Source organism: Dipodomys merriami, unplaced genomic scaffold (assembly GCF_024711535.1).
Source record: "Dipodomys merriami isolate MVZ:Mamm:240054 unplaced genomic scaffold, mDipMer1.0.p SCAF_491, whole genome shotgun sequence".
Taxonomy (NCBI): Eukaryota; Metazoa; Chordata; class Mammalia; order Rodentia; family Heteromyidae; genus Dipodomys; species Dipodomys merriami.
The window spans coordinates 237,465-264,785 of NW_027206059.1; the positions used below are offsets into that span (position 1 = coordinate 237,465).

Here is a 27,321-nt window from a genome sequence, read left to right on the forward strand (position 1 = left end):
TCCCATATGCCCAGGATTATAGATATGAGCCACCAGCCTTTGGACTTTGCATTTCTTAATCATAAAGCAGACATAACTTTAATGATTAGGGGCAACCAACTTTGGAAGGTGTTAGCATAAATAAAGGTCTAGGATGGAAACGGACATGGCAGATTTTCAAGAACTTAGAAATGAATAGGCAGGGCACTGCTGACATACAGAAAAGACAGAGAAAGACCCACCTGCGGGCCTGGGGTGCGGCTTGGTCAGCAGAGCACGGGGGTGGATATCAGATCCCACGTCCTCGCTCAGGCAGCTCTGCCAGGGCGACGTCTGTGCCCACAACTCACATCACTCTCCTCTCTCTCCTCTCTCATGTCCTGCCCCGCAGCAGGGTGACACCCAGACACTTCAGAGGGCTGGCAAGCCTCCCCTCTGTCCCTCAGCTGCTTGTTTCTGGGCCTCGCTGCAGCCAGGCACACTCTTCAGGCAGGCCAAACCAGCTCCCACCTCCAGGGCTGTGTGCCCGCGACCTCTCTGTGGATCCTCTTCCTTAAGATGATGCTCTCACCCTCTCCAGGGTCCGCCATCTGCCAGGCCTCCTTCCCATGATGGGTCAAATAACCTCCACACCTCACCCCTCTCTGTCTGCCAGGCCCAAGGTTGATTTTCTTCATGCGACGTCTCTCCTTGCCATGCAGGTGTGTTGAGGTACTCGGCCCGAGCTTTGTGATGGAATGCATTTTGTTTCATTCACGGAAGGTGTTTGTGAATTAGGTATGTGGTGAATCTAGGCAATTTTATATGCTCACTCTAAGTTTCATACAATGTGTAAGTCAGCATGTGCTAAACTTGGCCTTAAAGTTTTCTGTGTTGCCCAAGCAGGAAGTGTGTAGAGAAATCCAGTGTTTCCTCTTGAAGCTCGTGGAAGGATCATTGGCCTGGATGGATAGCGACGAAATGGCCCCTCTCTGCTTGCATCCACTACCTGAACAAAAAAGAAAACCACGAAGCAACATTGTCGAACCCTGGCTGTGGTGTTGAATCACAAAACATCTTATTTACTACATTTTTGCTTTACTGATTGCTATGAAGTTCTGTTAAACTAGATTTGCATTCATGCCACAAGCCCCTCTACATGAATATTCTTTTTCATATTTATTTAAGCAGGTTTTTTTTGTACCTTGCCCTCTTAGCTTTTCTTTTCTGATCAAAGCTAATGCTTTGTCACTTCCAACTTTTTGCTGATTAATTTGGAGATAAAGAATCTCACAGGGTTGAGCTACTATCTTCAGATCTCAGCCTCCTGAGGAGCTAGGATTATAGGCATGAGCTACCAGCGCCCAGCTTCAGTTATTTATGTATTATTTGTTTGTTTCTGTTGAAGAATCTAATACCTCAGGAGGAATTCACTATCAATGAAGCCAGAATTATGTTCCCACTTATCACCCTACTGCTAAAGCTAACTGTTTATGTACAGACTCCTGCCTTGATGTGGGCTATTAGCATATTAAAGTATATTTACTGAAACCAGATCCACGATTTGAAAGACATATAATTTAAATATCCATGAAAATTCAAACATGAATTCTTTGAAAACAGTGTAATTGAGGGGGGGAAAGTTAAAATGACACTCTTAGCTAAATTGTTTTTTCCCTAATTTGCACTCATTGTGAAGAGCTCTTAACATGAGATTAAGACAAATTTCTTGAACTTCTTGAAAATTTCGAAGTGTGCCCCACAGTCTTGCAAACTGAAGGCACAGTTGTGTGTGACACACTGCTAGGAGTTATTTGTCTTGCAGAATAGAGACTCAACAGCCATTTCCCCCACCGCGGTGGCCATTTTAACTCTGATTCTATGAGTTTGACTCTTTTAGGCCTTTGTATAAGTGAAGCCTTGCCGTGTTTGCTGTACAAGCGATGGAATATTATTCAGCCTTTCAAAAGAAGGTTAACTGCCTCTGTAATAGGGGCAGTTGACTCTTAACTCTAGACAGACAGCAGACTAGTCTTATGTTGAATCTGAGATTGCAGATACATTATGAGTTACCATAGTTATAAACAGTTCATTCATACCAGTGTGTGTGCGTGTGCGTGTGTGCGCACACACACGCACACGCACACGCACACGCACACATACACACACACACACACACACACACACACACACACACACACACACACACACACACAGTGGAGAGGAAAACACACCGGAGCTAAACTTTTCCTCTTTGGGTTTCTTTTTTCTTTTTTTAAAAAGTTGAAGTTTATAATATCCTTATATAATATGTGTCCTTACTACAGTTCAACTGCAGCTTCTCCCATGTTTCAGACTGTGTTCAAACCCTCAATGTCTCATCCCCTAAGGAATCGATCCTGGTTTGCCTTTCCCTTCCGATCCTGGTTTGCCTTTCCCATCCGTCAGCAACTGCCAGTTTGCTTTTTACCTCTGCAGATTCACCCGTTCTGAACACGCAGTAGAGAAGGGATTTGTTCAATTTTTATTTAGTATGTTCAACGTGTTTTGGGGGTTCATCTAAGTTGTAGTTGTGTTAATACTCTGTTCCTGTGCATTTCTGAATACTACCCCTTGAGTCTGTCACCGTTTCTGTCTCCATTCATCTACTGCTGGGCATGTAAAACTGTTTCTTATTTTTGGATACTACATGTTGTGCTCAGATAAATGCTGTGTGTATGTTTCTGCGGGGACATGATTTCGTTTTCTTGGGTGTACCCCTAAGAGTAGAATTGCTGGTTCCTACGCTAACTCTGTTTAACTTTTGCAGGAAGTGTCAAACTTTCTCCTGGTGACTACTTCATTCACACCTCTTTCACGTCCTACAATCGCCTCACATCTCCAAATCCTCACCAACACTTATTTTTACTTTTTGGGGGGAGGGGCTGTTGGGCTTGAACTCTGGGTCTGGGCGCTGTCCCTCAGCTCTTCAATTAAGGGCCTGTGCTCTACCACTTGAGCCACAGTGCCACTTCTGGTTTTCTGAGTGGTTTATTGGAGATAAGAGTCTCATAGACTTTCGTGCCTGAGCTGGCTTTGAACCGAGATCCTCAGATCTCAGCCTTCTGAGTAGCTAGGATGACAGGCGTGAGCCACCAGTACCCAGGTCTTTGGTTTTTAATTGAAACCACCCTAGTAGATATGAAGTGGCCTCTCATTATGGTTTTGCTATTTTTGTTTTCTCTTTCTTTACTGGGCAGTAGTAGCATTTGGATTCAGGGCCTATAGTCACTAGGATGCTAGCCTCATTGTACCCTGCCTAGATATTGGCCAAGAAGGCCTCTTGTGTGTTTGTCCAGATGGCCTAGGACCAACTTCGTCTCAGCCTCCTAAGTAGCTAGAATTACAGGCATCAGCCTCTAGCACCTAGCTTAGATTGACATTGTTTTCCAGCTGGTTTCCTGGGCGTTTTATCTCAGTGGTGAACACAAATACCTTCCCACCAGTCTCTAAGTCTCCAGGACCTTTGTCTTTACAGGTTTATTAATGCCAATAAACAAAATCTCTTACACTGAACTCCTTTTAAGTGCCCCGCTTCTGTAGGCCGGGTATGCAGTATTTGCAGAATGTAATTGAAAATAAGGGGAATTTTATTCTAGTGAATTTAATTTTTAACACACAGGCATTCCAACAGCTCACATCCATTTTGCTTGATAGAACAACAATGCACTGGGGTGGATAAGATAATCTCATTTATCAAAGCACTTACTGCAGAATGTAGCATGTAGTAACCCAACTTTAATATCTGTTTAAAAGGTTTCCTCTTTGCTGGAACCATCCGTCTTGTTTGCTTCTCAGGAAACAGGGTCAAGAAATGCTGCGGTTGTCCTGCTCGATCGCCCTGGTTAAATGATTAGGTGAGCTCTTGGCAGGTGCTTGGGGATCCTGCCCAGCCAGCCCCTTCCTGCTCTCCACCTGCCCAGGTCGTACCCCCTCCAGGGAGTGAGATGTGACAGTTCTGAAACTGTGTGGGGTTTGCATGTATACCACAGAGGACTAGAGGAGTCGAGGAGGAGGAAGTGAGGCCAGCGTCCTTCCCTGTGGGCCCAACTGCAGACACAGAAGGGAGATTCAGTTCTTGTACTGGATTGCTGTAGGGAGGGGGTTGGTACAGGATTGTGAGTGGGTACAGGTGAGCTGGGTGTATAGCAGCTCTAGTTTCTTCACATGTGTTTGCTCCTCTGTGATTATCATTGCAGTCAGCATTAATCAGATTCACCTTCGGTGCCAGGCATCCTGAATCGAATCCTTGAAAATGGATGTATTCTCAAATCACACAGAAGGGAGGCAACTTGTCCCCCACGTCCTGCTAGGTCCTTGATCAAATCCTTGAGCGTTTGTCCTTGGGCAGCTGATATGAGATATGCTCATCATATAAGTCAACTTCTCCTCCACCACCTCATTCTAATGCTTTTTGGGGGAGCAGTTTCCTGAAGCAATTCAGACCACAGAAACTGGCATCATCGGATTGAAGCTGAGGGTTGTGGGGGGTCCAAGGCTGAGCAGCAGGCCAGGGAAGCCTCAGGTAAAGGCCTGTAACTCTTTAACTAGGATCTCCTCACTTCCGGTTGTGACTAAGCCTCTCAGGTATGACCTGGGCAGGTAGAGAGAAGGAAGGGGCTGGCTGGGCTGGGCAGATGGAGAGCAGGAAGGGGCTGGCTGGGCAGGATCCCCGCGCACCTGCCAAGAGCTCAGTTAACCATTTAACCAGGGCGATCGGGCAGGACAACTGCAGCGTTTCTTGACCCTGTTTCCTGAGAAGCGAACAAGATGGACGGTTCCAGCAAAGAGGAGGAAGAGGAGGAGGAGGAGAGCACATTCACCACCATTTCCCTAGCAGATGATACAGGTAAAGAAGAAAAGGATATGTTCTCAATGTTTGTTTGTTTTTTAATTGAGCATTGGTATCTTTATTACAATAGTAGACATAGTCATCATAGAAAGTTTGAAAAATAGAGATACAGAAGCAGTTTTTAATTAAGAGCTGTTTTTCTTCCTCTTTTTACATTAAGTGATAATTTTTAAGATTCCCATGGGGTTTGTTACATAGGCTTTTTAAATTTGATCAACAAACAAAAAGTTTAAATGTTCGTTTCCTGTAAGTTCAGGAAATACAGCCTCAAAGTTATTGCTAATCCTATGATTTTATTGCCTTACTTTATTCAATTATAGTCCAATTATTTTCTACTTTATCAAAACATACTGTCATTTGTGAAAAATGATGTAGTATATTCTACAAGGAACTTGAAGAATTCTTTCTGACAATAAGGACAAAGTTTACCAAATTTAACAAAGGAAGAGTGAAACTGGTTTTTCTTTTCTAAGATTCAAATGGGAGGAATAAGTGTACTTCATTCAATATTTCAGAGCAAATAGTGCTGAATTGTGTGATATTAAAAAGAAGTACTTCAAATCTAAAGCCCCCAAATCTTGGTGTGTGTGTGTGTGTGTGTGTGTGTGTGTGTGTGTGTGTGTGTGTGTGTGTGTGTGTGTGTGTGTGTGTGTGTGTGTGTGTGTGGTTTTCTGCCCAATTTCCTTCAGTACAATAATAGCAAGAAGCCAGCAAGACTGCAACTAAGCCACAGGGGTTGGTGATTTTGATTAACAGCGAGCAGAGCATGAATATTTAACAACAAGCGCTCTTTCCTGCAGCCATGGTTCTCTCCTTTCTAAATGCTCGGATTCCAAAACGTGGCTTTCTAACGTGCAGCCAGACACTTCCCAGGATCCACCAGCTGGAGCTCCGAGCCTCCCGCCCTGCATCCGCATGCCGGGGTCTCTGGGAAGGAAAGAGAGGGCATTTTAGCTTTCCTAAGGGGAGGAAGGGCACAGGTCTGGGGACTGCTGAGCAGGTGGAATGTTGCTGTCTGTACGGTGCTGTTCTCACCAGGGTGTTTTAGAAAATGACAGAGCTGCTGAAGGCTGTGAAGAAAGCAAAGACAGAGGGACACGTGCTTCTTAGCTAATGGAAGTCAGCGTCGCAAACCTCCTGAGCCACAGAGCCCACACACCGTGGGTGCAGGCGGCGCCACTCCCGTGTGTTTGTTTGCTCAGGACACAGCTCAGCTCACAGTTCTTCTGCACTGTAATATGGGCAGAGGTAATGAAAAACCGTTGGAGGTGTTGAGCCTGTTTTGTTTTCTTTTGTCAGTGGTGGGGCTTGAACTCTGGGCCTGGGCGCTGTCTCAGTTCTTCAGCCCAAGGCTAGCTCTCTACCACTTGAACCACAGCACCACTTCTGTTTTTCTGAGTGGTTGATCAGAGATAACAGTCTCATGGACTTTTGTGCCCAGGCTGGCTTTGAACCGAGATCCTCAGATCTCAGCCTCCTGGGTAACTAGGATTACAGGTGTGAGCCACTGGCACTGGCCTGAGCCCTTTTAAAATCATTCTTATCTACCCTTAACCACACCCTTAGATTTAAAACTTCATACACTTGCTGTCTTTTGTGATGAGAACACTTGAGATCTACCCTGTTAGTAATTCTAAGTATACAATACACTGTAGTCACCACTACAATAGATGTCTTGCATTCATTCTTCCTCACTGAAATTCTACATCCTTTCCACAACATCTCCCCCAATCTTCCACTTTCCAACTGCTGGTCACCCCCATTTTATTCTCTGTTACAAAGAGTTTGACTTTTTTTCTAGATTCTATCCATAACTGCTGTCTAGCCTCTCTTATCCAACATGATCAACCACTGATTCTTGTGGACTTGATGCTGAAAATGTCACCCAAACCTGCTTTGCTCCCTCCCTACCATGAACCCCAGCACCAACCTCTCAGCCATCTCAATTCCTATCTTCCCACTGTCCTCACCTTGACCACAACCCTCCCCCGCTCTGCAGTGAGCAATCAGAACCCACCACATCTTGCTGGGTGAAGTCTGACCCTGAGCTGGGCTCCCTGGCCCAGGCCCTTGCCTGGACTTCAATGCCATTTCCTGACCTACAGTGTGGACCCAGTGGGAGACACTTCATGCTCCGTATACCATTTATGCCTCTGCTTTTGGCTGCTTCCCCCTTGGCCTGGAATAATATCACAGGCCTTGGTTCTTGACTGGCCAGGTCTGGCTCCCGTAACCCCCCACCTCGAGCTACCCCATAACCTTTCACTAGGGTCATCCCTTAACACCGCACTCCTCTCCTCCAGAAAACCTTTCTTTCATCTCCCAGACTATTAGGAATCAACTCAGGAAGGAAAGATGAAATCTATCCATTCTATTCCACAGCACCAGTGTGCGTGTGTGTGTGTGTGCGTGCACATGAGTGTGCAAGTGTATGAATGTATTGTGCAAGTGCATGCATGAGTGCGTGAATGTGTGAGTGTGAGTGTGTGTGAAGACAGATTCTACCCAACAGACTTAACTTCTAGAAGACGGAGGCTGGTTTAGGCACTCAGCCTGTCTCAGTGCCTGTCACTAGAACAGCATCTGAAACACTGCCATGGATTCTCAACACTTTTGTTATCGTTTTTTTTTTTTTTTAATTTTTGATGCCCGTACTGTGCCTTGAATTCAGTGCCTGATGCTTTCACTTGGCTTTTTGTGCTCAGAGCTGGTTTTCTACCAGCTGGTTAATTGGGTTGCTTTGCTCTGTCTCAGCATCCTTAGTAGCTGTGTCTGTGTGTGCCCTGCAAAAGGGCCAGCACGGCCAACCCCACTGACTCCGCTCCTGGAATCCACCTTCCTACATTGCTTCTACCTTGTGTGAGCTTCTGTGCCACCTCCACGTGAGGGTCAATTTAGTTCTGTTTCCAGAAGGCATTTATTGAGCGGCTACTTGTGTAGGTGACGTGTTGGCAGGATCTGCCCGCTGGGACACTTGGCACAGGCAGAGTGGCAAGAAGGGCTCATGGCAGGAAATGCCCGCATTCACATGTGTTACACTCACACTGTATCTCACCTCCCTGAGCCTCGGTGTGCCCCGTCGCATGATGATCACAAGAAGAGGCCTCAGAACCCCTTTGAAGTCTGCGTTGGTGAGGGAGGTGTCCTGAGCTGCACACAGGGAGCATGTGGTGTATTCATTTCCTCCGCTCCCTATTCAAGGAGCTCAGAGGAAGGGTGCGCATCCATCTGTTCCCATGGTAACGACGGGGTCCTGTGGACATTGTCCTCCAAGCCACGACCGTGTCCTGTGGACACTGTCCCCCAGGCCAGGGCGGTGGCGGTGCATGTGAGCCAGCTCTCGGCTGAAGAGCATGACTTTTTTCTGCTCTGCACAGCAGAGCCCCGCTGGCCCCTTGGCCGGCCCTCTGTGCCCTCCCATCCACAGCCTGCCTACTGCTCTCCTTTGTGACCCAGCCTGCGTCCTGACCCTGCTTTGGAAAGTCGCTCTTCACCCACAGTCAGAACCGGGCCTGGCTGCTTTCGGTGTTAGCCAATTAGCCCCCATTGTCAGGTTGTCATGTTTCCTGGACAAGTGGCACAATTGCTGTGTGCTTTTATTCCGTGCTGCGCTCCAGCGCTGTGCAGAAACTGTAATGGTGCCCTCTCACGCCTGAGGCGGCAGGCTGGGTCTGGAAGCGTCCCAAGGGCCATCTGCCACGCCGTGGCCTGGCAGGGCAGGCCCCGCCTTGGTCAGCAGGCCCAGGCTCCTTTCCATCTCATCTACCCATAGCGTCCACGCTAGATGAGGAAGGGAACGGATGTGTGCTGCGGTGAGAGGGGGCTGAGCCCTGCAGGAGTCTTGTCCTGGACAAGAGTGAACGGAATGGTTCACAGGTGGCACCTGACTTCTCCATGTCGGCCGTGGCCTGGTGGTAACCCTGCCGGGGGAGGCAGCGGGGCCGCTGGATGTGCCATGGAATTGCCTGTGTCCAGTGAAACAGACCAGGCCCGTCTCTGTTCGTGCTCCATCTCCTTGTAATGAATTTGGCCGGGAAGATTCATTTCAGAGATCATTCAGCCGGATGCCAGTGGCTCCCACTTGTTATCCCAGCTACTCAGGAGGCTGAGATTGATCTGGGGAATCGAGGTTCAAAGCCAGCCCAGGCCGAAAATGTGAGCCTTTTATCCCTAATGAAGTAGCAAAAACAAAGCCAGAAGTGGAGGTGTGGTTCAAGTAGTAGTACACCAACAGCCTTGAGCACCGCAAGTTAAAAGAGTGCCGGATCAGATCCTGAGTTCAGGCTACAGTACAGGCACCGAGGAAGCCAGCCTGGGAAGACAAAGTGGAGAGACTCTTATTTCCAATGAACCAGAAAAAAGCTGGATGTGGAGGTGTGACTAAAGGTGGTAAAGCACCAACCTTGAGTAAAAAAGGCAAGTGAGAGAGTGAAACCCTAAGTTCAAGCCCCTTGTACCAGCACATAGTATATAAACATGTATACACACACCCATGTATCCACATGCATGCGTATATATGCATACGTGTACATGCATATGCATGCGTGCACCTATGCATATATGTATGTGTACACACATATATCTGTATGTGTAAATGTGTATGTGTCATTCAAAGGCTATTCAAGATCATTCTCTAGTATGGTGGGAAATGAAGTCTTCAGTGGAATCAAACAAATATTTTATACCAGCAATGGGAGAATTTTCAACAGATCTTAAATTGGCATTTGGGATCCATGTGTGTATAGATAGCACTGGCACTGCGGAACATCTGTCCCTGGAAGCTGCGGAGAATCGGCACAGCAGTACGGGGAATACCGGCCTTGGCCCAGCAAAACGCCTTAGACTTTGGGGAGGAGGAGGTGGGTGTGTATGGGGGGGGGGGTGAGTAGCTTCGCAAAGCTCCTGAGGCTCCAGTGCTGGGTGTCGAATATATTGCTAGAAACGTCAAGTGTTCTTTCTAAAGAAACACTTAACACTTCTTTCAGGAGAAATCCAGTTAGCTGAAATCAATCATATAGGAAAGAAAAGAAACTAGTTTGAATAAACAAGCTTGGGAAATTGGAGTGCTAGGGCACTCTAAAGGTTTTCTTAATCTAGGCAAAGCTCTAATTTTCTCATCACAGGAAAAGTATTAATATTGTGACTCTTCCTGAAACAGACAAATACATCCGTCAGTTGTCAGCAATGGCTTTTATTTTTTCGATAGACTAACAACATGAAATAGAACCCGTAAACGTTAGAATTCATCTTAATTTTATACAAAATCTTTATAGTTGTGTTTAGAATTAGTTTCCCAGCTGGCACCCCCAACATTCCAGGTGAGCTGAGTGATTTACCTGCGCTCCTGAGCTCGGGAAATGCTGTGTTCTCTTGAGTCTGGTTCCCACTGAGAAGGAAGCGAAGTGGCTGGACTTTCGTTCCACAAAGGCTGGGTTGGCTCTTGGAGCCCAGTTCCTCTCCTTCCTGTCTGCCTTGCTCAGAATTTGAGTTTCAGAGAATGATCTCCATAGAGACCCTTAAGCTAGTGTGGGGGTATAGAGAGGAGTGAACCAACCCTCCAACATAGGACAGACTGAATGAAGAAGCTCCTGCTGGGAGCTCCAGCTCTAGAAATGAATTGTAAATGATGCCTGAGGCACACACGGCTATCCTAGAGTTAATATGCGTGTCATCTCAGAACCAAGGTTAGCAGAAAAGTTGTTTCAAGAAGCCAGGCTTTGCTTTCTGAGACGGATTCTGTAGTCATTTTGAATTCTCCACTCTGAGTGCATACAGGGCCCAGGGGCCTCTGTGAATGGTCGGTGGGGACAGCCCGCCTTCCTGTGGCCTTTGTCACAGGGCCTGCCTCCCTGCCACCAGTCTTCTGAGGTTGCTCTTTTCAGCTCTTGCTGACTTTTCTTCCATTTAACTGTTGTTCCCTGTTTACACACACACACACACACACACACACACACACACACACACACACACACACACACACACACCAGCTTAATGACTTTGGCTCAGAGCATTTGCCATGTGCATGTGTGCCTCTCCATTGCTGTGTGAGAAAGCTTGTATGTTAAAATCGCTTCTTTTCCCACCCCTCCTCCGAATCTGTGCTAACCTTTTCCTAGAGGACAAAGGGCTCTCCTATTATTTGTTCTTAATATTTTGCTTTCATTTTCATTCTTGCTTATTACAAGGGTAGTGGATTTTCTTAAGGTCTATTTAGCAAGCTCCATTTGTAAAAAAAAAAATATTTAGATTTAAAAAAATGTTTCTTTATAGAATTGTGAAATTCTAAATGACTTCAGTTTCCTGGTGTTGAAATCATCTGTAACTTTCACCGTGGATTTCTGTCCCTTCTGCTTGCAGCCCCTTAGTGGAGTGTAAGCATGAGATTTCCATAAAGGAAGTGATACGGATGCATATTCCGAGTGCCTCTTCAGTGCGCAGGGAAATGTTGATCCCGAAACACTATATTTCTCAGCCCATGCATCTCTATGAAATACTCTGCAATTGCCTGGCATGCATTCCCCAAAGAAAGCACATATTTCAAGGAATCTCTCAAAGAACTTTTTTTGCAGCATATTTTTGCTAGCACAAATATTAACTCCTTTATTGGTCCGTTTAGTAAAGTGAAACATCCTTTTTTATTTTTATTTATTTATTTTGGTCTGACTATGGGCCTGAACTCTGGGCCTGGGCGCTGTCCCTCAGCTCTTCAGCTCAAGGCTAGCGCTCTACCACTTGAGCCACAGCGCCACTTCCGGCTTTTTTCTTTTTGCTTATGAGGAATCGAACCATGCCTTGCATGCAAGGCAAGCGCTCTACCACTGAGCCACCTTCCCAGCCCCAACATCCTTTTTTTAATAAGGTGTAGCCATTGATTGTGAGGGTAATTACAGAAGTCCATAGCTAACTTGCCTGGCAGGCTCCAATGGTAACATGTTTCAGGGTTTTTAGATGTGGTTTTGAGAGAGGCAGAAAAAACTACAGGTGTTGCAGGCAGATGACTTGTCCCACGTCATTCTAGGTCTTCAGTGACCACTAAGAATCCATTGGTTTCTTTGGAAACACTATATAGCTGTTTGGATACTTGTTACCATGCTGTGTGTGCGTGTGTGCACACTGTGGCTGAGGCTTGAACTCAGGGCCTGGGTGCTGACCTTTAACTTTTTAGTTCAAGGCTGGCATGCTACCACTTGGTCAAACCTCTATGACCAGCTTTTTGGTAGTTAGAGATAAGAGTCTCATGAGACTTTTCCGCCCTGACTGGCTTTGAACTGTGATCCTCAGATTTCAGCTTCCTGAGTAGCTAGGATTGCAGATGCATGCCACCACTGCCCAGTTACCAGCCTTTAAAAAAAAGAAAAAGAAAAGAAAACATCATAACAAGTCCAACTAAGAGAGCTGTTTTAAGTATGGCCATACTAATTATTTAGCCTTTGATGACTGATGATCATACAGCATTTGCAAAGAACATGGAGCGTGCTAGGCTGTGGGTAAGACCCAATCTTACACCTGCTGTCCCATCAAATCCCCACCAGTAACATGGTAGAGCATGATTATTCCCATTCCTCAGATTGAAAACAGGCTCAGAATGGCTTAGTGACTTTTTCAAAGCAGATGTTGGATTTTAGCCCAGGTCTTGGTGACTTCAAAGCCTTTATCAGTGACAAAGCATCAGCTAAAAACCACTAGGTAGATAGCACCGCCACTTTATTCTGACTAGGCAGAAGCAATAAGGTGCCTGCATTGCAGGTATTGAATAATGAAGTATGGTCCTGTGGCTACATTATGGGGTCAGTGCTTCAAAAATGTAATCACAGAACCAGAGGGCGCGAAGAGCCCCAGAGATGCTAAAGCAATCTAGGACGTGCTCAGACAGGACAAGTCGAATCAAAAATGGTGTCTATGCTGAGATTGCAAGCATGTAAAAGTAATTTATGTATATGGACTGGGAGGGAAGAAAATCTGGGGAAAATGTGTATTAGTGTGAGGAGAGCCTAGGTGGTTAGATTTCCATGGTGTTGTATTTGTGCAATTTTAAAAATACAATCAGCTGTAGAAATTTTTCTAAAATAATGCATATGGAAGGAAGGTATTAAAATCCTAATGGGGATGTTGATTTTGAGAAGATTACCAGCCCTTCAGTCATGCATGTCCATCAGTACACAACATCTGCATTTTTTAGTGAAAAGTTGTTGTAAGGAATATAAAATATAGAAAGTGAGAAATTTAGCCACAGTTCATGGAAGGCAGATGGTTGAGGAAAGGTGCAGTAACTGTAAAAGCTTCTTTGTGATTTTTAAAATTTATATATAATTACTGTATAAAACAATCTCAAACTAAACAAACAGTGAAACTACCTTCAAAAGTATTCTCCTAAAAAAAAAAGTATTCTCCTTTATACTGAATAATTGAATAGCATTCTTCGGTTTTCTATGCTCAGGGACTTTCTCCTCCCTGACCACCATCTATTTAACAAATCTTACCTAATGCTCAAAGTTCTTTCCAGCTTCATCCGTTGTCTTGGAAGTATGCCTTACTGCTGAAATCCTTGGCTGAGAGTCAGACCTAGCATTTGGTGGTCATGTCATTTTAGTCTTCTGTTGGGAACAAAGCCCATAATCTTTACTTGACTTTCGTAAGTCAAGTATGTTGGTACTTTTGAAGATTATAGTTATTACTTTGTTAAGTGTTCTTGTCCTTGCATTTGTCTAGTGTCTCCTTGTGATCCAGGAGTTTGGTGAGAAACTGCCTGACACTGTGTTCTCTGTGTCCTAGCAGATGCTATACAACTTCTGTTTATCCTTAAACAACGTTGATCCCTTGATTATCAATGCATAGTTTACTCATTTAGTAGCTAGTAAGGATTTTTGTTGGGGGTGAGGGGAGAAATTTTGAGACTATAATATCCCATTTCATGTCAAACAGTTGGCCTACTTATTTATATCAGCATGGACACATGCGTTTCCAAGTTATTGTGTATATTATATTACTTGGTGTATTTTTGGAGATAAGGAAGAGCTACATGGTATCTTCAGATCTTTGAGATATAATTTTAATTTCTAATATACATTTGTGATACTACAACATTTTAATCAAGTGTGCACAGATTCTATTCCTGCTGCCTTGAATTATTCAAATTCTCACTTAATTCATATGTTTTCTCCAGCTAAATCAGCCTCCAAAGTTGATCTCCATCAGAGATAAGGCACAGTGATGGGTCAAGGAAGGTTGAATACTCCTTTATTTAATCATCTATGTAACAGTGAGTTAATTTGTGCCTGCTTTGTACCAGGCTCGGAGGCCAGGCTGTAAATTCAGGGCGACTGGGGTCACATTGTAAATCCAGGGTGTCTGAGTCTCAGGCTGGCTACTCCTTTGATGAGTGATTGGAAAGTGGCTGAGGGCTGTCCATGTTTCTCTTCTCATGTGATCAGGAGATAGGATGTTCATCATCCAACACAATTTCATGGGAGTGTTGGTGATTTTGTTGTTGTTCTCATAAATACCTGACAAAAACAATGTGAGGAGTAAGGTTGGATCTGGAATGGTTTCAAACTCTCTCCATGGGTCTTAGGGTGGTGGCCTATTAGAAATGTCACAGCAGGTAGGGTGCAGCAGAGCAAAGATGCTCACCCTTGCCTGTTGGCTGGAAGCTGAGCTGCAGCTATCAAAGCGCCCACACGAGGCCTCTTTAGGACGCGACCTCTTCACGGGGGCTAGGTACCTCAGAACAGGTGTTCTAGACCACTGGGTGCACATTGTGCAGCCTTTTACAATCAGCTTGGAGGTCCTGTGATTCTTGGAAAATGCGAATCTCCTAAACAGACATGCACGAAGATCATCTGCTAAGTAGAAAACATTACTAAGTAAAGGATAAAGTAAATCCGGAATCAATTTATGTACATGAAGTAAAAGTTAATTTTTTTTGGTTTATGCAACTTTATTAAAGAAAAATAAATCAATTGCTACCAGAGCCAGTCGTTGATCAAGCTCTTATTCATCAATAGCCTGCATTATTATTATTTTATTATTATTATTCCGACTTTTGAAAGATTAAAAGTTGATTTCGAAGCAATTTGGCCACTAGAGGTCACCACTATACCATGTCAAAGAGGACAAATCTGATCATGGCTCTCACAAGTCCTTATCTACTGCCCCCTGTGGCATTCGCAGTGTCTTTTCCTTTACAAGTATCTCAGAGGCTTCAGAGACAGAGATGACACTGAGGTGCCACCAGCTGTCACTCCAGAGTTGTTGCACGTGTGCCTGGTATGCTATGCACACGTGCACACCTGGAAAAGCACTTCCTTTTGGCCTCTCACTGGCGGCACCGGGAACAGTGATAATTTGAGGAAGATCATAGGAGCTAGAGACGAGACAATGGTGAAAATCTAGTGTCACACCACAAGCACTCATGTTGGGCTTTTATGACATAAAGCTGAGAAACTGCACGGAATCTTAACCAGTCTTCTGGATTTCTTGCACTGGCCTTAATAACGGGCCTTCAAGACAGACTTTCTGCCCGCAAGGATTTTAAGACAGCAAGATAGGATTTTTCTGTTCAGTTCTAACTGTTGCTTATACCAAACCAGGCAAATCTCCCTATTTTCTTAGCTGGCCTCCCCTCCAGATGGTCAGATGCCACCACCATCCCACTGGTGTGGAGCATCAGCTGTGTTCTTCATAATATATTTTCTATTAGAATAGAATATGCAACTGCTTTTTTGTTTGTTTATTTGGGTACAGGCACGAAGGCTTGAACTCAGGGCACTGTCCTTTCATTTTTTTGCTCAAGGCTGGTGCTCTACCACTTGTGTCACTTCTGGCTTTTGGGTCTCATGGACTTTTCTGCTCTGACTGTCTTCCTTTCTGACTCCCATTCAGCCTCCTAACTAGAGAGGCTGACAGGTGTGAGCGGCCAGGGCCTGACTTTGCAACGGCTTTAAATTTTTTTAAAAAATTCTTATTATAAAGGCGATGTACAGATGCAACTACATTTGCAATCTCATCTGGAGCTGTTCAAGGGAAGCTTAAATAAACACAAAGGCAGCACTTTTAGTAATGAGATGAATCACTGCGAATTGCAGATTAATGAGCTCCAAGTATGAGAACACACCTGGTTACACTTGAAAGTTGTCAAAACATCTTCCTTTAACATATTTCACCTTAAAACATTCACAGTGTGTTTCGAACCCTCTTGATTACTTAAGACAAGAGAGAGAGACCTTGTCAGACAGCACAGAGCGCTTCCTTACAGAAGCCATGGTCACACAAAGACTTCAATCCAGAAGTCTCCCATGTCTAGAAAGAAAAAAAATTATTTTGATATTCTGATTTAAATGAATTCTAGCACCAATGTTTGTGGATTCCTGTTGACTGGGGCAGAGGTTCCGTTTGGGAAGAAGAGACAATGTTTCCGGAGGTTGACTGTGCCACCATGTGACTCCACTGAATATGACTGAGCTTCAATTTTATGTCAGGTGTATTTTACAACTAAAATGTACAAAATTATTTTAGCAGCACAAGGTCTCCGGTGCTCTGCGGTGCCGCCATCAAACGTTATTCTTTTCAGATCAGTCCTGTGCCAGGGAAGAACTCGTGGACGTTGAGACTCAAGTATGTCACAATCGTGAGGCACTTTTAATCCTTCCTGTCTCAAGGCTAGTCTCATCATTCTTGCTACTTTTTTGTGTGCATTCCGATGACAGTGATGTTGGAGTTCTAGTAAATTCCCTCAAACCGTAGATTGCAGCCCCAGCCAAATGTGCAGTGCGCACACACCAGGTGGAGATTTACATTTTAGTGTGCGGGCTTTTAAGGGAATTCAGGCCAAGAGCAGGAGGCAGACCGAGCTGGCCCCAGGTATGAGAGGCCAGCGGGCGGGCCGGGCCGGGCCGGGCGGGGGGGGGGGGGGGGGGGGAAGGCCGGGCCTGGCCGGGCGGGGGGGGGGGGAGGGGGGAGGGGCGGGCCGGGCCGGGCGGGGGGGGGGGGGAGGCCGGGCCTGGCCGGGCGGGGGGGGGGGGGAGGCCGGGCCTGGCCGGGCGGGGGGGGGGGGGGGGAAGGCCGGGCCGGGCCTGGCCGGGCGGGGGGGGGGGGTGTGTGCGGATCCCCGCGGACCCCCGCGGGCCCCGGGCAGGAAGCACGCTTCCTCTCCGGCTTCACCGTGGGCTGTGTGTGGAACCAGCACCGTTAGGGTTTCCCTCCGTTCTGAAGAGTCGGGGAGCGGCGCCATCACGGTGACAGCCGGGGGCTGCGGGTCCCGAGGTCTGCTCTGAGCACTGAGGACCCACGGGAGCGTAGCTTTGGCCTTCTCTGTCCCGAGAGGCCCACCCCCGAGCTGACCACCCGCAGTCCGGACCGCGACCGGCCTCCAGGGGAGGAGACAGCCACTGGCAGGGGAGGGACCAGCTCTCCCTCGGGCAGCCCGCTTCCGTGCTGTTATTGGCTGCTTTTGCAGGACCCGCCCATAAAACTCTCAATCCTGATTGGGCGCCAGTGTCCTTTTGTTAAGGCAAAGGTGAATCCCAGCGCCCCGGAGGAGGGGCTGGCGGGGAAATGGGTCGCCTGAGGCGGGCGGTAGCTAATCAGTGCGCAGGCGTGAATCCTAGACTCTGGATGGGTGGCTCCTGGGGCGGGGCGGGCCGGGCGGATGGGGCGGGGCTCCTCCCTGCGCATGCCTGGTAGGTGAGGAGGGCGGAGCTGCCGGTGTCAGTCGGTGCTGGAGTCCCCGGCCGGAGGCGTGATCTCGGGATCCCGCCCCTCCGGCGCCTCTGAGGTAGGGGAGGGTGTTGGGGAGGGTGGTCGGGGGCTGGGAGGCCTGGCTGGGGTGACAGGGTAGGTGGCCTGGGTCCCGCCGAGAGCCTGGGGGGGACGCGGGTGTTGGGGCCCGGAGGGGCGGCCTGAGGCCTGGCGGTGGGTGGTCGGCCGCGGCCCGGTCCCCGCGGTTCTCCTTCCCTCCTCGGCCTCCGGGGAGGCGGCATCCCGGGACCTCCCGGCGTCGCCCCGCCGCCGGACCCTGGGGGCCGTCCGGGCGGGAGGGGGCCTGGAGCCTGGATGGCCATGGCTGCCCCTCCGGAACCCGGATGCAGGGAGGGGCGCGCAGGTGGGGCGGGGGCCGCCGCGGAGGGTGGGGGGCCGGGACGGCTGACTGGAGGGGGGGTCAGCTCCCCTCGGGGGTCCTGGGGACCAGTTGTGGGGTGCAGGGGTTGGGGTCCGGAGCCCGGCGGGCGGGCGGCCGGGCGCCGGGACTGTGATGTAACAGTGTGGCGGGCTCGGCCTCCCTCCGGCCGGAGCCGCCTCCCGCGCGCAAGCCGGCCTCCCCGCCTGCCCGCCGGCCTCCCCGCCTGCCCGCCGGCCTCCCCGCCTGCCCGGCCTCCCCGCCTGCCCGCCGGCCTCCCCACCTGCCCGGCCTCCCCGCCTGCCCGCCTGCCCGGCCTCCCCGCCTGCCCGCCGGCCTCCCCGCCTGCCCGGCCTCCCCGCCTGCCCGCCGGCCTCCCCACCTGCCCCGCCTGCCCGCCTGCCCGGCCTCCCCGCCTGCCCGCCGGCCTCCCCGCCTGCCCGCCGGCCTCCCCGCCTGCCCGCCGGCCTCCCCGCCTGCCCGGCCTCCCCGCCTGCCCGCCTGCCCGGCCTCCCCGCCTGCCCGCCGGCCTCCCCGCCTGCCCGCCGGCCTCCCCGCCTGCCCGCCGGCCTCCCCGCCTGCCCGCCTGCCCGCCGGCCTCCCCGCCTGCCCGCCGGCCTCCCCGCCTGCCCGCCGGCCTCCCCGCCTGCCCGCCTGCCCGCCGGCCTCCCCGCCTGCCCGCCGGCCTCCCCGCCTGCCCGCCGGCCTCGCGGGGTCTGCCGCACTCCACGCGGGCCTGGGGCGGGTCGATGCAGCCCGCCTCCTGGTAGAACTACAGAGAGCCCGGGGAGGGGGGGGCGAGGGGGGGGCAAATGTAGGCCAGACCCTGGAGGGAAGCGGGGCCGGAGCGGCCGACCCGGCCCGGAGTGAGCTTGGCGGGGTGCGGGAGAGGGATGCCCAGAGGTGCGTGGGGAGGGAGGGGGTGGCGGGAGACGGGGGGGGGGGGGGGTCTCCTGTGACTTGAGTCAGCCCTTCTCCTCTTGGGCCCTGGTTCTTATCTGTAAAAATGAGGCCTCTGCACCCAGGTGGCGTTTCTAACATTCTTTTTGTGGTTCAAATTGAAACCAAAATATACGGAGCACTAAGCCTATACACAGGTACCCCGCATGGCTAATCCGTTCAGTTCTCCACCAGGCGCACGGCCCTCCGAGCCCCGAGCCCCGTTAGACAGCCGAGAATCCTCATCTTGTATGTAAGCAGCAGAGCTGGGATTTGAACCCAGGTCACCCGTGTCGCTTTGAACCCAGCCACTGAGCTAAGAGAAGCGTCAGTACAAAACAAAGTAGAGGTGTAGTTGATAGTGCAGATATGGAAAAGGTAATTTAAATGGGTCTTGTCCTAGCGTTTGTCACATTTCCGGGTCCTTTTTTCTCTTCATACGGTGTAAAATGATCAAAAATAATTACAGATTTTCTTCCATTATTCAAGGCTAGGTACATATTACTGTGAGCTTGGGGGGAAAAAAGGAAGTTCTGATCTAAAGGATCCTTGGGTCATGTCCATTTCAGAGGTAGGACTGGATAAACAGAGCAACCTTCGCACCTCAAAGTTAATTGGACTGTTCCCACACTTGAGATGCTTTGGTCTGGATTCTCTTGTCAGATTTCATGTAGGCATGGGAGCAGAGGGAATTTACATGAACATGTAAGGGCACATTTGACTTGGAACTGATGTCATAGTGGCTAGAGGCAAAAAGATCCCTTGTTACAGACTCAACCTTGTACCAAGTGCACATACAGCACAGTGCAAATGGAGGCATTGCTCAGTTTAACAGTTGTCCTATTTGGAAAGAAAGTCAATTCATGTTGAACATACTTTCACTCCATACTCCACCTCTGACTCGATACTCCACCTTTGTTCTGTTACCATAAGTTCATTTCTCTGAAACTATGAAAGACTCTGAATATATACAGGAGTAGCATCTTAAGTTTGTTTAATCAGATAACAATCGAAGAAAATTGCTGCTTGTGGAGAGGCAGCAGCAATGCTTTGGGCCAGCCACAGCTCTGCATAGGACCACCTTGTACAGGTGGGCAGGGCTGCCCTGGTGGCCCCTTGGAAGCAGGCATTAGCGGGTTGCAGTCTGTTCTGCACTGCTCCATGATCGTGCAGGTTGATAGACTTGTTTTCTTTGCTGGACTTGCTTGAGCCAGGTCAGTCCTTGAACTGGTGTGAGTGGTATGAGGATTGGGGACAGCCGTTCTCTTCCTCAGTGTACAGTAAAGTGTCGCCCTCACCAGGAACAAAATAGCGGTAAGGTAATGCGTATGGTAACTAGGTAAATGTATTTGACATTGTATTCAACAAGAATATATCTTTTTGTATCAGTTTTTTAAAAAACTGAATGGAAAGGAGTGATTTTTGAAGCTTGACCTTCAAACAGTGCAATAAGTTTACAGATCTTTTTTTGGTGTGTACTGATACATACTTTTGTGCATGTGTGTATGTATGTGTAGGTCCTGGGGCTTGAATTTAGGGCCTGGGCACTGTCCCTGAGCTCATTAATTTTTGCTCAAGACTAGCACTCTACCACTTGAGCCACACCTCCACTTCTGGCTTTGTTGGCGCTTAATTGGAAATAAGGGTTTCACAGACTTCCTGCCTGGGCTGGCTTTGAACTGCAGTCCTCAGATCTCAGTCTCCTGAGTACTTTTGCTGAGATGCAGAGAACCTGAGACTTGAAACCATGGAAACCAGGTGGAGGGGGTGGCTTGTGGTGCTTTGTGGAAAAGGGGAGCTGCCAGAGGACTGTGTAGATTCGTTATGTGAGATAACGTTATGTTGGGAGACTTGGATTCCATTCATATTTGCTTCTTTGATAATGCTTTGTAAAGATGAGGGAGGGCCTACCCAGGGGCAGTTCTTAGGCTTGGACACTGGGCGTCGTGTCTGCTATATGGCCCAAATGACATCACTGGAAGGAAGCAGGAGCCGAGCCATGAGGGGCTGATTCCTCTCTGGATTCTCGATCTAGTATGGTCATCAGGTCTGGCTTCCAGTGCTTTGTGTTGTGTGCTCACTGAATACTTTTTGGAAGAAAGTTGATGAAATGGATCTTGATTGCTTTAGTTCCAAGTACACTGGTTGGCAAACCTGTTTTCAGTAACAGTCCAGCACACTTGGTACATTCTCCACACATTTGGAAATGGCTGTTAATGGCAGAACAAAACACGTGTCATAGAAATGTTCTAGTCAACTACATTGCTCGGTTACTTTCATGGAAATAATGAAATATTTAGGTACATTGCAACTTGTCTTGATTTAATCACAACCAGATGAGAAATAGACTTTTTTTTTTTGGTTATTTCATCATAGTGTTTCACATATCTACTATTTTAAAGTTTTATTTATAAAAATGTAAACAGTAATGTGAAATAATAATGAATATTTTGAAAACATTTGTCTTCCTATAATCATCTGTAGTTAAAGAACTTTTTTTTATTTTCTTTTTCTCTCTTTCTCTGTTGTTCGTTTGTTGGCTTGTTTATTGAGATAGGGTCTTGCTATATAGTCCAGGCTAGCCTCAGCCTCTCAAATGCTGGGATTACAGGCATGCGTGACCAGGCCTGACTGCTGTGTTCCCCTTTAATATTTGTGTATGTTTTACGTAACTTAGTTTAGTCAATATGAAATTCTATAAGGATTCTTTGGTATTATAACAATAGTAATTATTATTGAGTAGTCACTGCATTTTAAGTTGGAACTGTATTGTTCCATGACTGAATGGTCATTTGTTTCTGATAGAGTTCTGAATAAGATTGAAGTAGTGACTTTTATGTGTTATATAACATTTGGCTTTATAATTGTCCTTAGTCCAAATTCCTAATAGTAAAATTCTGTAAAATTTTTTAATGTTTTTATGAATTTTGTCACATTTTAACGTTTGTGTGCAATATTTATGTTTTTGTTTTTCCATAATTTTTTGCTAGCATTTTATCCTTTTTTCTTTGTGCTGGGAATTGGGCACAGGGACTCATTCACGCTAGATATGAACTGTAGACCCTCTGAGCTGCAGACCCAGCTTCCAATAGCATTTAATCTTTTGCATCCTTTTTTTTTTTGTAGGTTGAGGGGCTTGAACTCTGGGCCTGGTCGCTGTCCCTGCGCTCTTCAGCTCAAAGGGAGCACTGCTTGAGCCACAGCCCACTTCTGGTTTTCTAGTGGTTTATTGGAGATAAGAGGCACATTGACTTTCCTGCCTGGTCTGGCTTTGAACTGCGATCCTCAGATCTCGGCCTCCTGAGTAGCTAGGATTATAGGTGTGAGCCACCAGTGCCTGGCTGCATACCTTTTAAAATAATTAAATAAGCCAGGCCCTGGTGGCACATGCTTATAATCCTAGTTACTCAAGAGGCTGAGACTAAGGATTACAGTTTGAAGCCAGCTCAGGCAGGAAAGCCTGTGAAACTCTTATCTCCAGGTAACAAACAAAAAGCTGGAAGTGGAGTTGTGCCTCAAGTGGTAGTGTACTAGCCTTAAGCATGAAGGCTCAGGGACTGCACCCTGGCCCTGAGTTCAAGCCCCAGGACTGGTACCAAAAAAGAAAAGAAAAAAAATACTTAATTTTAGATACTTAACAAAAAGCTCAATGTTTTCTTTCCTTAGCACTTCTTTTGTAAACTGTACCATTTATAATCTTTTGCCCATATTTTCCCCCCCAGAAGCAGTAAAGCAGGTGGAAAGGGTTCTTGGCCCCATGGTTTGGTAGATGATCTTCTTTTTTTTTTTTTTTTTTTTGCCTGTCATGGGGCCTGTACTTTGGGCCTGAGCACTGTTCCTCAGCTCTTCAACTCAAGGCTAGCGCTCTACCACTTGAGCCACAGTACCACCTCCAGCTTTTTCTGCTTATGTGGTGCTGAGGAATTGAACCCAGGGCCTCAGGCATGCAGGCAAGCGCTCTACCACTGAGCCACCTTCCCAGCCCTGGTTAGATCATCTTTTGAAGGAAGCTTATTTTGTTATAATTCGTCTGTGCTACTTTTTCTTGTTACAGACCATTCATCAGGATTTTTCTGTCCGAGGCGCAGTTCAGTGCCCAGGATGATGAATGCTGACATGGATGGTGAGTTCTCTCCTCCCTGGGTTCTGGGCTGTGGATGCCTCTGCCTCCATATACAATGCCACAGGCACAGAAACAGTCTTCAGAGGTGAGGTGTTGGCTGATGTATGTACTAACGTGCCGTCTGGTCTTAGAAAGGAGCCAATGCTACTTCAGGCCTTCACTGCTGTTTTGGGAGTTCAAACTCAGGGCCTTGGGCTTTGTGACATGTTTCCAGCCCTGTTTTTCACTAGTTATTTCTAGGCTGGGGCCTTGCTTCCTGCCTGAGCATATGCCTGAGCCTCCATCCACCTTTCCGTAGGCTTCCTGCCTGTGCTGTGGTCACAGGCGCACACAACCTCATCCCGCTTCCTTTTCTATGGACACTTTTCTGTTGTGGTAGCCTAGAACCTGGTTCCCCCATCTCATCTAATCTCCCTTGTAGCTTGGGATGACAGGCATGCACCACTGCCTCCAGCTGTGGGTTGGGGGTGAGGCTGGCCTTGAACTGTGATCCTTCTGTTCTCAGCCTCTCAAGTGGCTAGAAGTACAATAGGCATGAGCCACTGGCACTCAGCTTTGGCAAATCATATTTTACTTTTTACATGGTGTGTCCTCATTTTTAATGTCTCAATATAACTTCACAGACATCTGTACAAGTCAACAAAGATAATGACTATAAAATGGTTGGACAGACATTTACATGCTACTCTCCACAAGTGATGCCTAATGATAATTAACAGTGAATCTGAACCTTTTCATTCCAGCAGTTGATGCTGAAAATCAGGTGGAACTGGAGGAAAAAACACGACTTATTAATCAAGTGTTGGAACTCCAACACACACTTGAAGGTTAGTGTGCATTTTGTAGTTTTCATGAATGATGTCCAGCTAACTGAAACTGTAAGCATTTATGTTGCCTAATTTTGTTAGTCTGTGTATTTTTTTAAACCCTCACTTCAGTAGTTTCCCCCTCCTTGCCTTTTCCTCCCACATGTAGCTCTGGCTGGCGCTTTCAAAGGACAGCGAGGCCTCAAGAAGGTCAGACACTATTCCCCTGCCTCTCACATGATGCTATCTTCCATAGGAACTGGCCCTCAGGTAGCTGTGTCTACCATGATCAAGCTTGTATGAGAGTGCAAGGAACATACTAACCTCAGAGATGAAAGGGGCTTGATCTGAGTGCTCTGGTCTTTTCTTCACTTTCTACATGCCCTGCATTTCATATTACAACCTACCTGTTGTGGATGCTTAATGAAATTGAGGTTGCATTTTTTGGTGAGAAGTTCCGTTACTATACCTTTCCATTGCTTCCCGTTGGAGAGGCAGCGTGTGTGACTTCCCAGACCATTGGTCAGCCTCGTGCCTCCCCCCTCAGACTGTTGCCCACTTGCCCTGCCGGCTGTCCGTGCTCAGGAGCAGCTCTCGTCCCCCTGCATTGATTTTCTTCCCTGGTTGCATTTCCTGTCATCTCATCAGATTCCCCTTAGCAGAGCGGTTGCCTGACTAGAGCGGCTTCTCTTGTGCTGCTTAGGACTCTTGACCTTTGTCTACCGTTTACTTCCTGAGGCCACTGTCCACTGTCAGTACACTGTGGATTTATGCTTGCTCCTGACCATGCTGGGCCCCCTGGCTGTGCACTCATGCCCACACCCACCGTGTTTCTTTTATTTATCCTCTAGAGCACTGCTTGGCCCTTATTGCCAGTATATATTGCTGGAGGTCATTTTTTACAATTTGAGCATTAGGACCTGTGTCTTTGATACAAAATGACTGCATTGCTTGGAAACTTTTTTGCTTATATCCAGTACATGAGTTCACTTGTGCTAGCCAACTACTTATTTAGATACACACTTTATAATAAAGACTTCACAGCTCATGTTGCTTAGGCATTTGTACCTTTTAAGAAATCTACTTTCTCATTTTTAAGAGGTAGCTACATAGCATGAATGGTAACTCTCTTTTTTAAGTGATCAGTGTCTACTGGTTTACAGTGTTCCCTCCGCTTGCTGCAACCTTTCTGATCTGAAACTAAAGACAGAAAAACAGAATTGTGATCTCCCTCTGAATGAGTTATAAGCACTTTGTAATATAGAGTCATTGCCATCATTTTATTGATGTTGGCATTCTTCTTTTTTATATAGATCTCTCAGCAAGAGTAGATGCAGTTAAGGAAGAAAACCTGAAGCTAAAATCAGAAAACCAAGTTCTTGGACAATATATAGAAAACCTCATGTCTGCTTCTAGTGTTTTCCAAACAACTGACACGAAAAGCAAAAGAAAGTAAGGGATTGAGTTCCCTTCTCATTGACGGAATTGCTGCTTCTCCCTCCCTCTCTTTCTCCCTTTCCTTCTCTCCATCCCTTCCCCCTCCCTTCCTCTCTCCCCCCTTTAAAACTTGGGTAGATTCCAAAAGTTACAGTACCTTTGTTTGTGGCTTCATTGAATATTTATGAAAGTGTCAAATCTAGGCAAAATTAACTACTTAACAGGAGACTTCCATGAGTCTGTGTATTATGTTAGTCTAAGAAAATGTGCAGATGTATTGTAGAGACTTTATAATTAGAATTGCATATATTTATGAAACTTGAAGATGAATGTTTTATTGAATTTGCTTTGATATATAGGCTTAGCAATGTCTTTTACTACACGCTTACTTAGTAAGATATACAAGAAAATAACCATGTTGTGAAAATGTGACCAAAATCATACTGAATGCACAGCTTTATGTATGTACCTGTCCGCCATTGTGTGCCTCTCCTCCATCTGCCTCATCCTCCCCATTTCCCTTCTCCTAAGTCAAGATAGTTTCACATTTGTAAAAGTACTTTGAGTAGTAATCGCCTGACAGTAACTTGATCTGTAAGTCCTGAAGTTAACCAAAACCTTGCCTAAAGTTTGTCAGTTGTACTTTCTAGTAATAAGATAGGACTGATGATGGTTTCTCTTTAACCATTGAAAACAGATTTGGGCTATAAAGAGGATTTTAATTAGAAACCAAATTTATCAAATTGAGATTTGTTTAAAAACAAAAAACCAACTTGCTTTTGCACCAATAACCCACTTGCTATCTGAAAAGATAAGAATTTTGGTTATATATCGATTAGAAGTAGAAAATCTGGGAGGAATAAATAGAAATAGGTAAAAAATAATGTGATAAAAGTAGCAACCTACTCCAAATGTTTTCACTCCAGATTTGTATTGTCTCTGGCACAGATCTTCCAGGGAATATATATATATAAATATATGAAAATGGGTTAAGTTTGACTGATCTTACATATGCCACATGCTATGCTATTCCAGCTCTAGGACTTGGTTGCAAGGTTTATTTGTTGTACCTAGTCAATTAACTGTTACCAAATTCCTTGAAGAGTGTACTAGTATTAGAATCATGAATGAGAGAATTTTATATGTATAATAATTGGTAAGCTCAGTATTTTTATCTCTGTAAATTCAACTAATTGGTTTGTAGAATTTTACTCATTCTTTTAACAATTTCTAAAAATTTAGTTCATAGATTCCATTTGGTAAAGGAATCAATATCAGAGGTAATATTAAGATATTATACTAGGAAAAGAGATCCACTAATATAGCTTATGGTTATTAGATTTGAACTACTTTAATCATGGGATAATCTTATGTGTTAGTATTAAGATTTGATGAATGACTTTAACTATATGAAGATGTAATAGTCATACTGCAAACATTTTGCATCCCTTTTGTGACCTAATTTTACAAATATTTAAAATTGTGTTGCATTTCTGCTTTGCTGTTTAATAAAAAGATGTTTCAGAGATTGTGTGTGTATGTGATATAGTTGCCTAAGTAAATGGGATGTGCAAGAGTAGGGGTGTATCAGGGTGGTTCAGTGTTACCAATCTTATTCCGGTAGTTCCTGTTAGAGAAGTAGCATACCTATAGACAATTATCAGGGGATCTTACCCATCAGAGCCACTCAGCTCCGGGCTGTGATTTCGGGGGCGTCAGGTGATGGGCAGGGATGGTGTCCTTGTTTTGCTTAATACCATTTTGAACCTTCACTGCTATTCCAGGTTGATATGCCATTGGCTGTTTTAATCCTGTAGCGCTTCTCATAACTGAACTGCTTCACTTCCATCTCTGCTTAGACATGGGTAAGTTCTTTTCGTGACTCTTCACAGCCCATTTCTGCCTTCTTTGGCTGCTGTTTGCTGCTGCCGTCAGTCCAGTAGGTGATGAAAGGCTGAAATCCACGTGTTACGCACTTGTTCTGCCAAAGCCAGCTGCATGTTTTTAGATTTTGATATGGCAGTACTTCAGGATATCAATGTCTGTGTTGGAA

At 46.6% G+C, this 27,321-nt stretch overlaps 1 protein-coding gene across 4 annotated transcripts; it reads left to right on the forward strand.

Moving 5' to 3' along the window:
* The first annotated feature begins 4,691 nt into the window (after window positions 1-4,691).
* LOC138809328 (short coiled-coil protein-like) lies at window positions 4,692-25,419 on the forward strand. 4 transcript variants are annotated; one of them, XM_069995861.1, is made up of 4 exons: window positions 4,692-4,846; window positions 22,957-23,025; window positions 23,769-23,852; window positions 25,145-25,419. In XM_069995861.1, the coding sequence occupies exons 1-4, from the start codon at window positions 4,768-4,770 to the stop codon at window positions 25,285-25,287; spliced, it is 375 nt and encodes a 124-aa protein (XP_069851962.1). In that variant the 5' UTR covers window positions 4,692-4,767; the 3' UTR covers window positions 25,288-25,419. The 4 variants fall into 4 exon arrangements, with proteins under 4 accessions (XP_069851962.1, XP_069851961.1, XP_069851964.1 ...); XM_069995860.1 differs by lacking the exon at window positions 4,692-4,846 and adding an exon at window positions 16,594-16,708 and having other exon boundaries at window positions 23,772-23,852; XM_069995863.1 differs by lacking the exon at window positions 4,692-4,846 and adding an exon at window positions 17,516-17,621 and having other exon boundaries at window positions 23,772-23,852.
* Window positions 25,420-27,321: the final 1,902 nt, after the last annotated feature.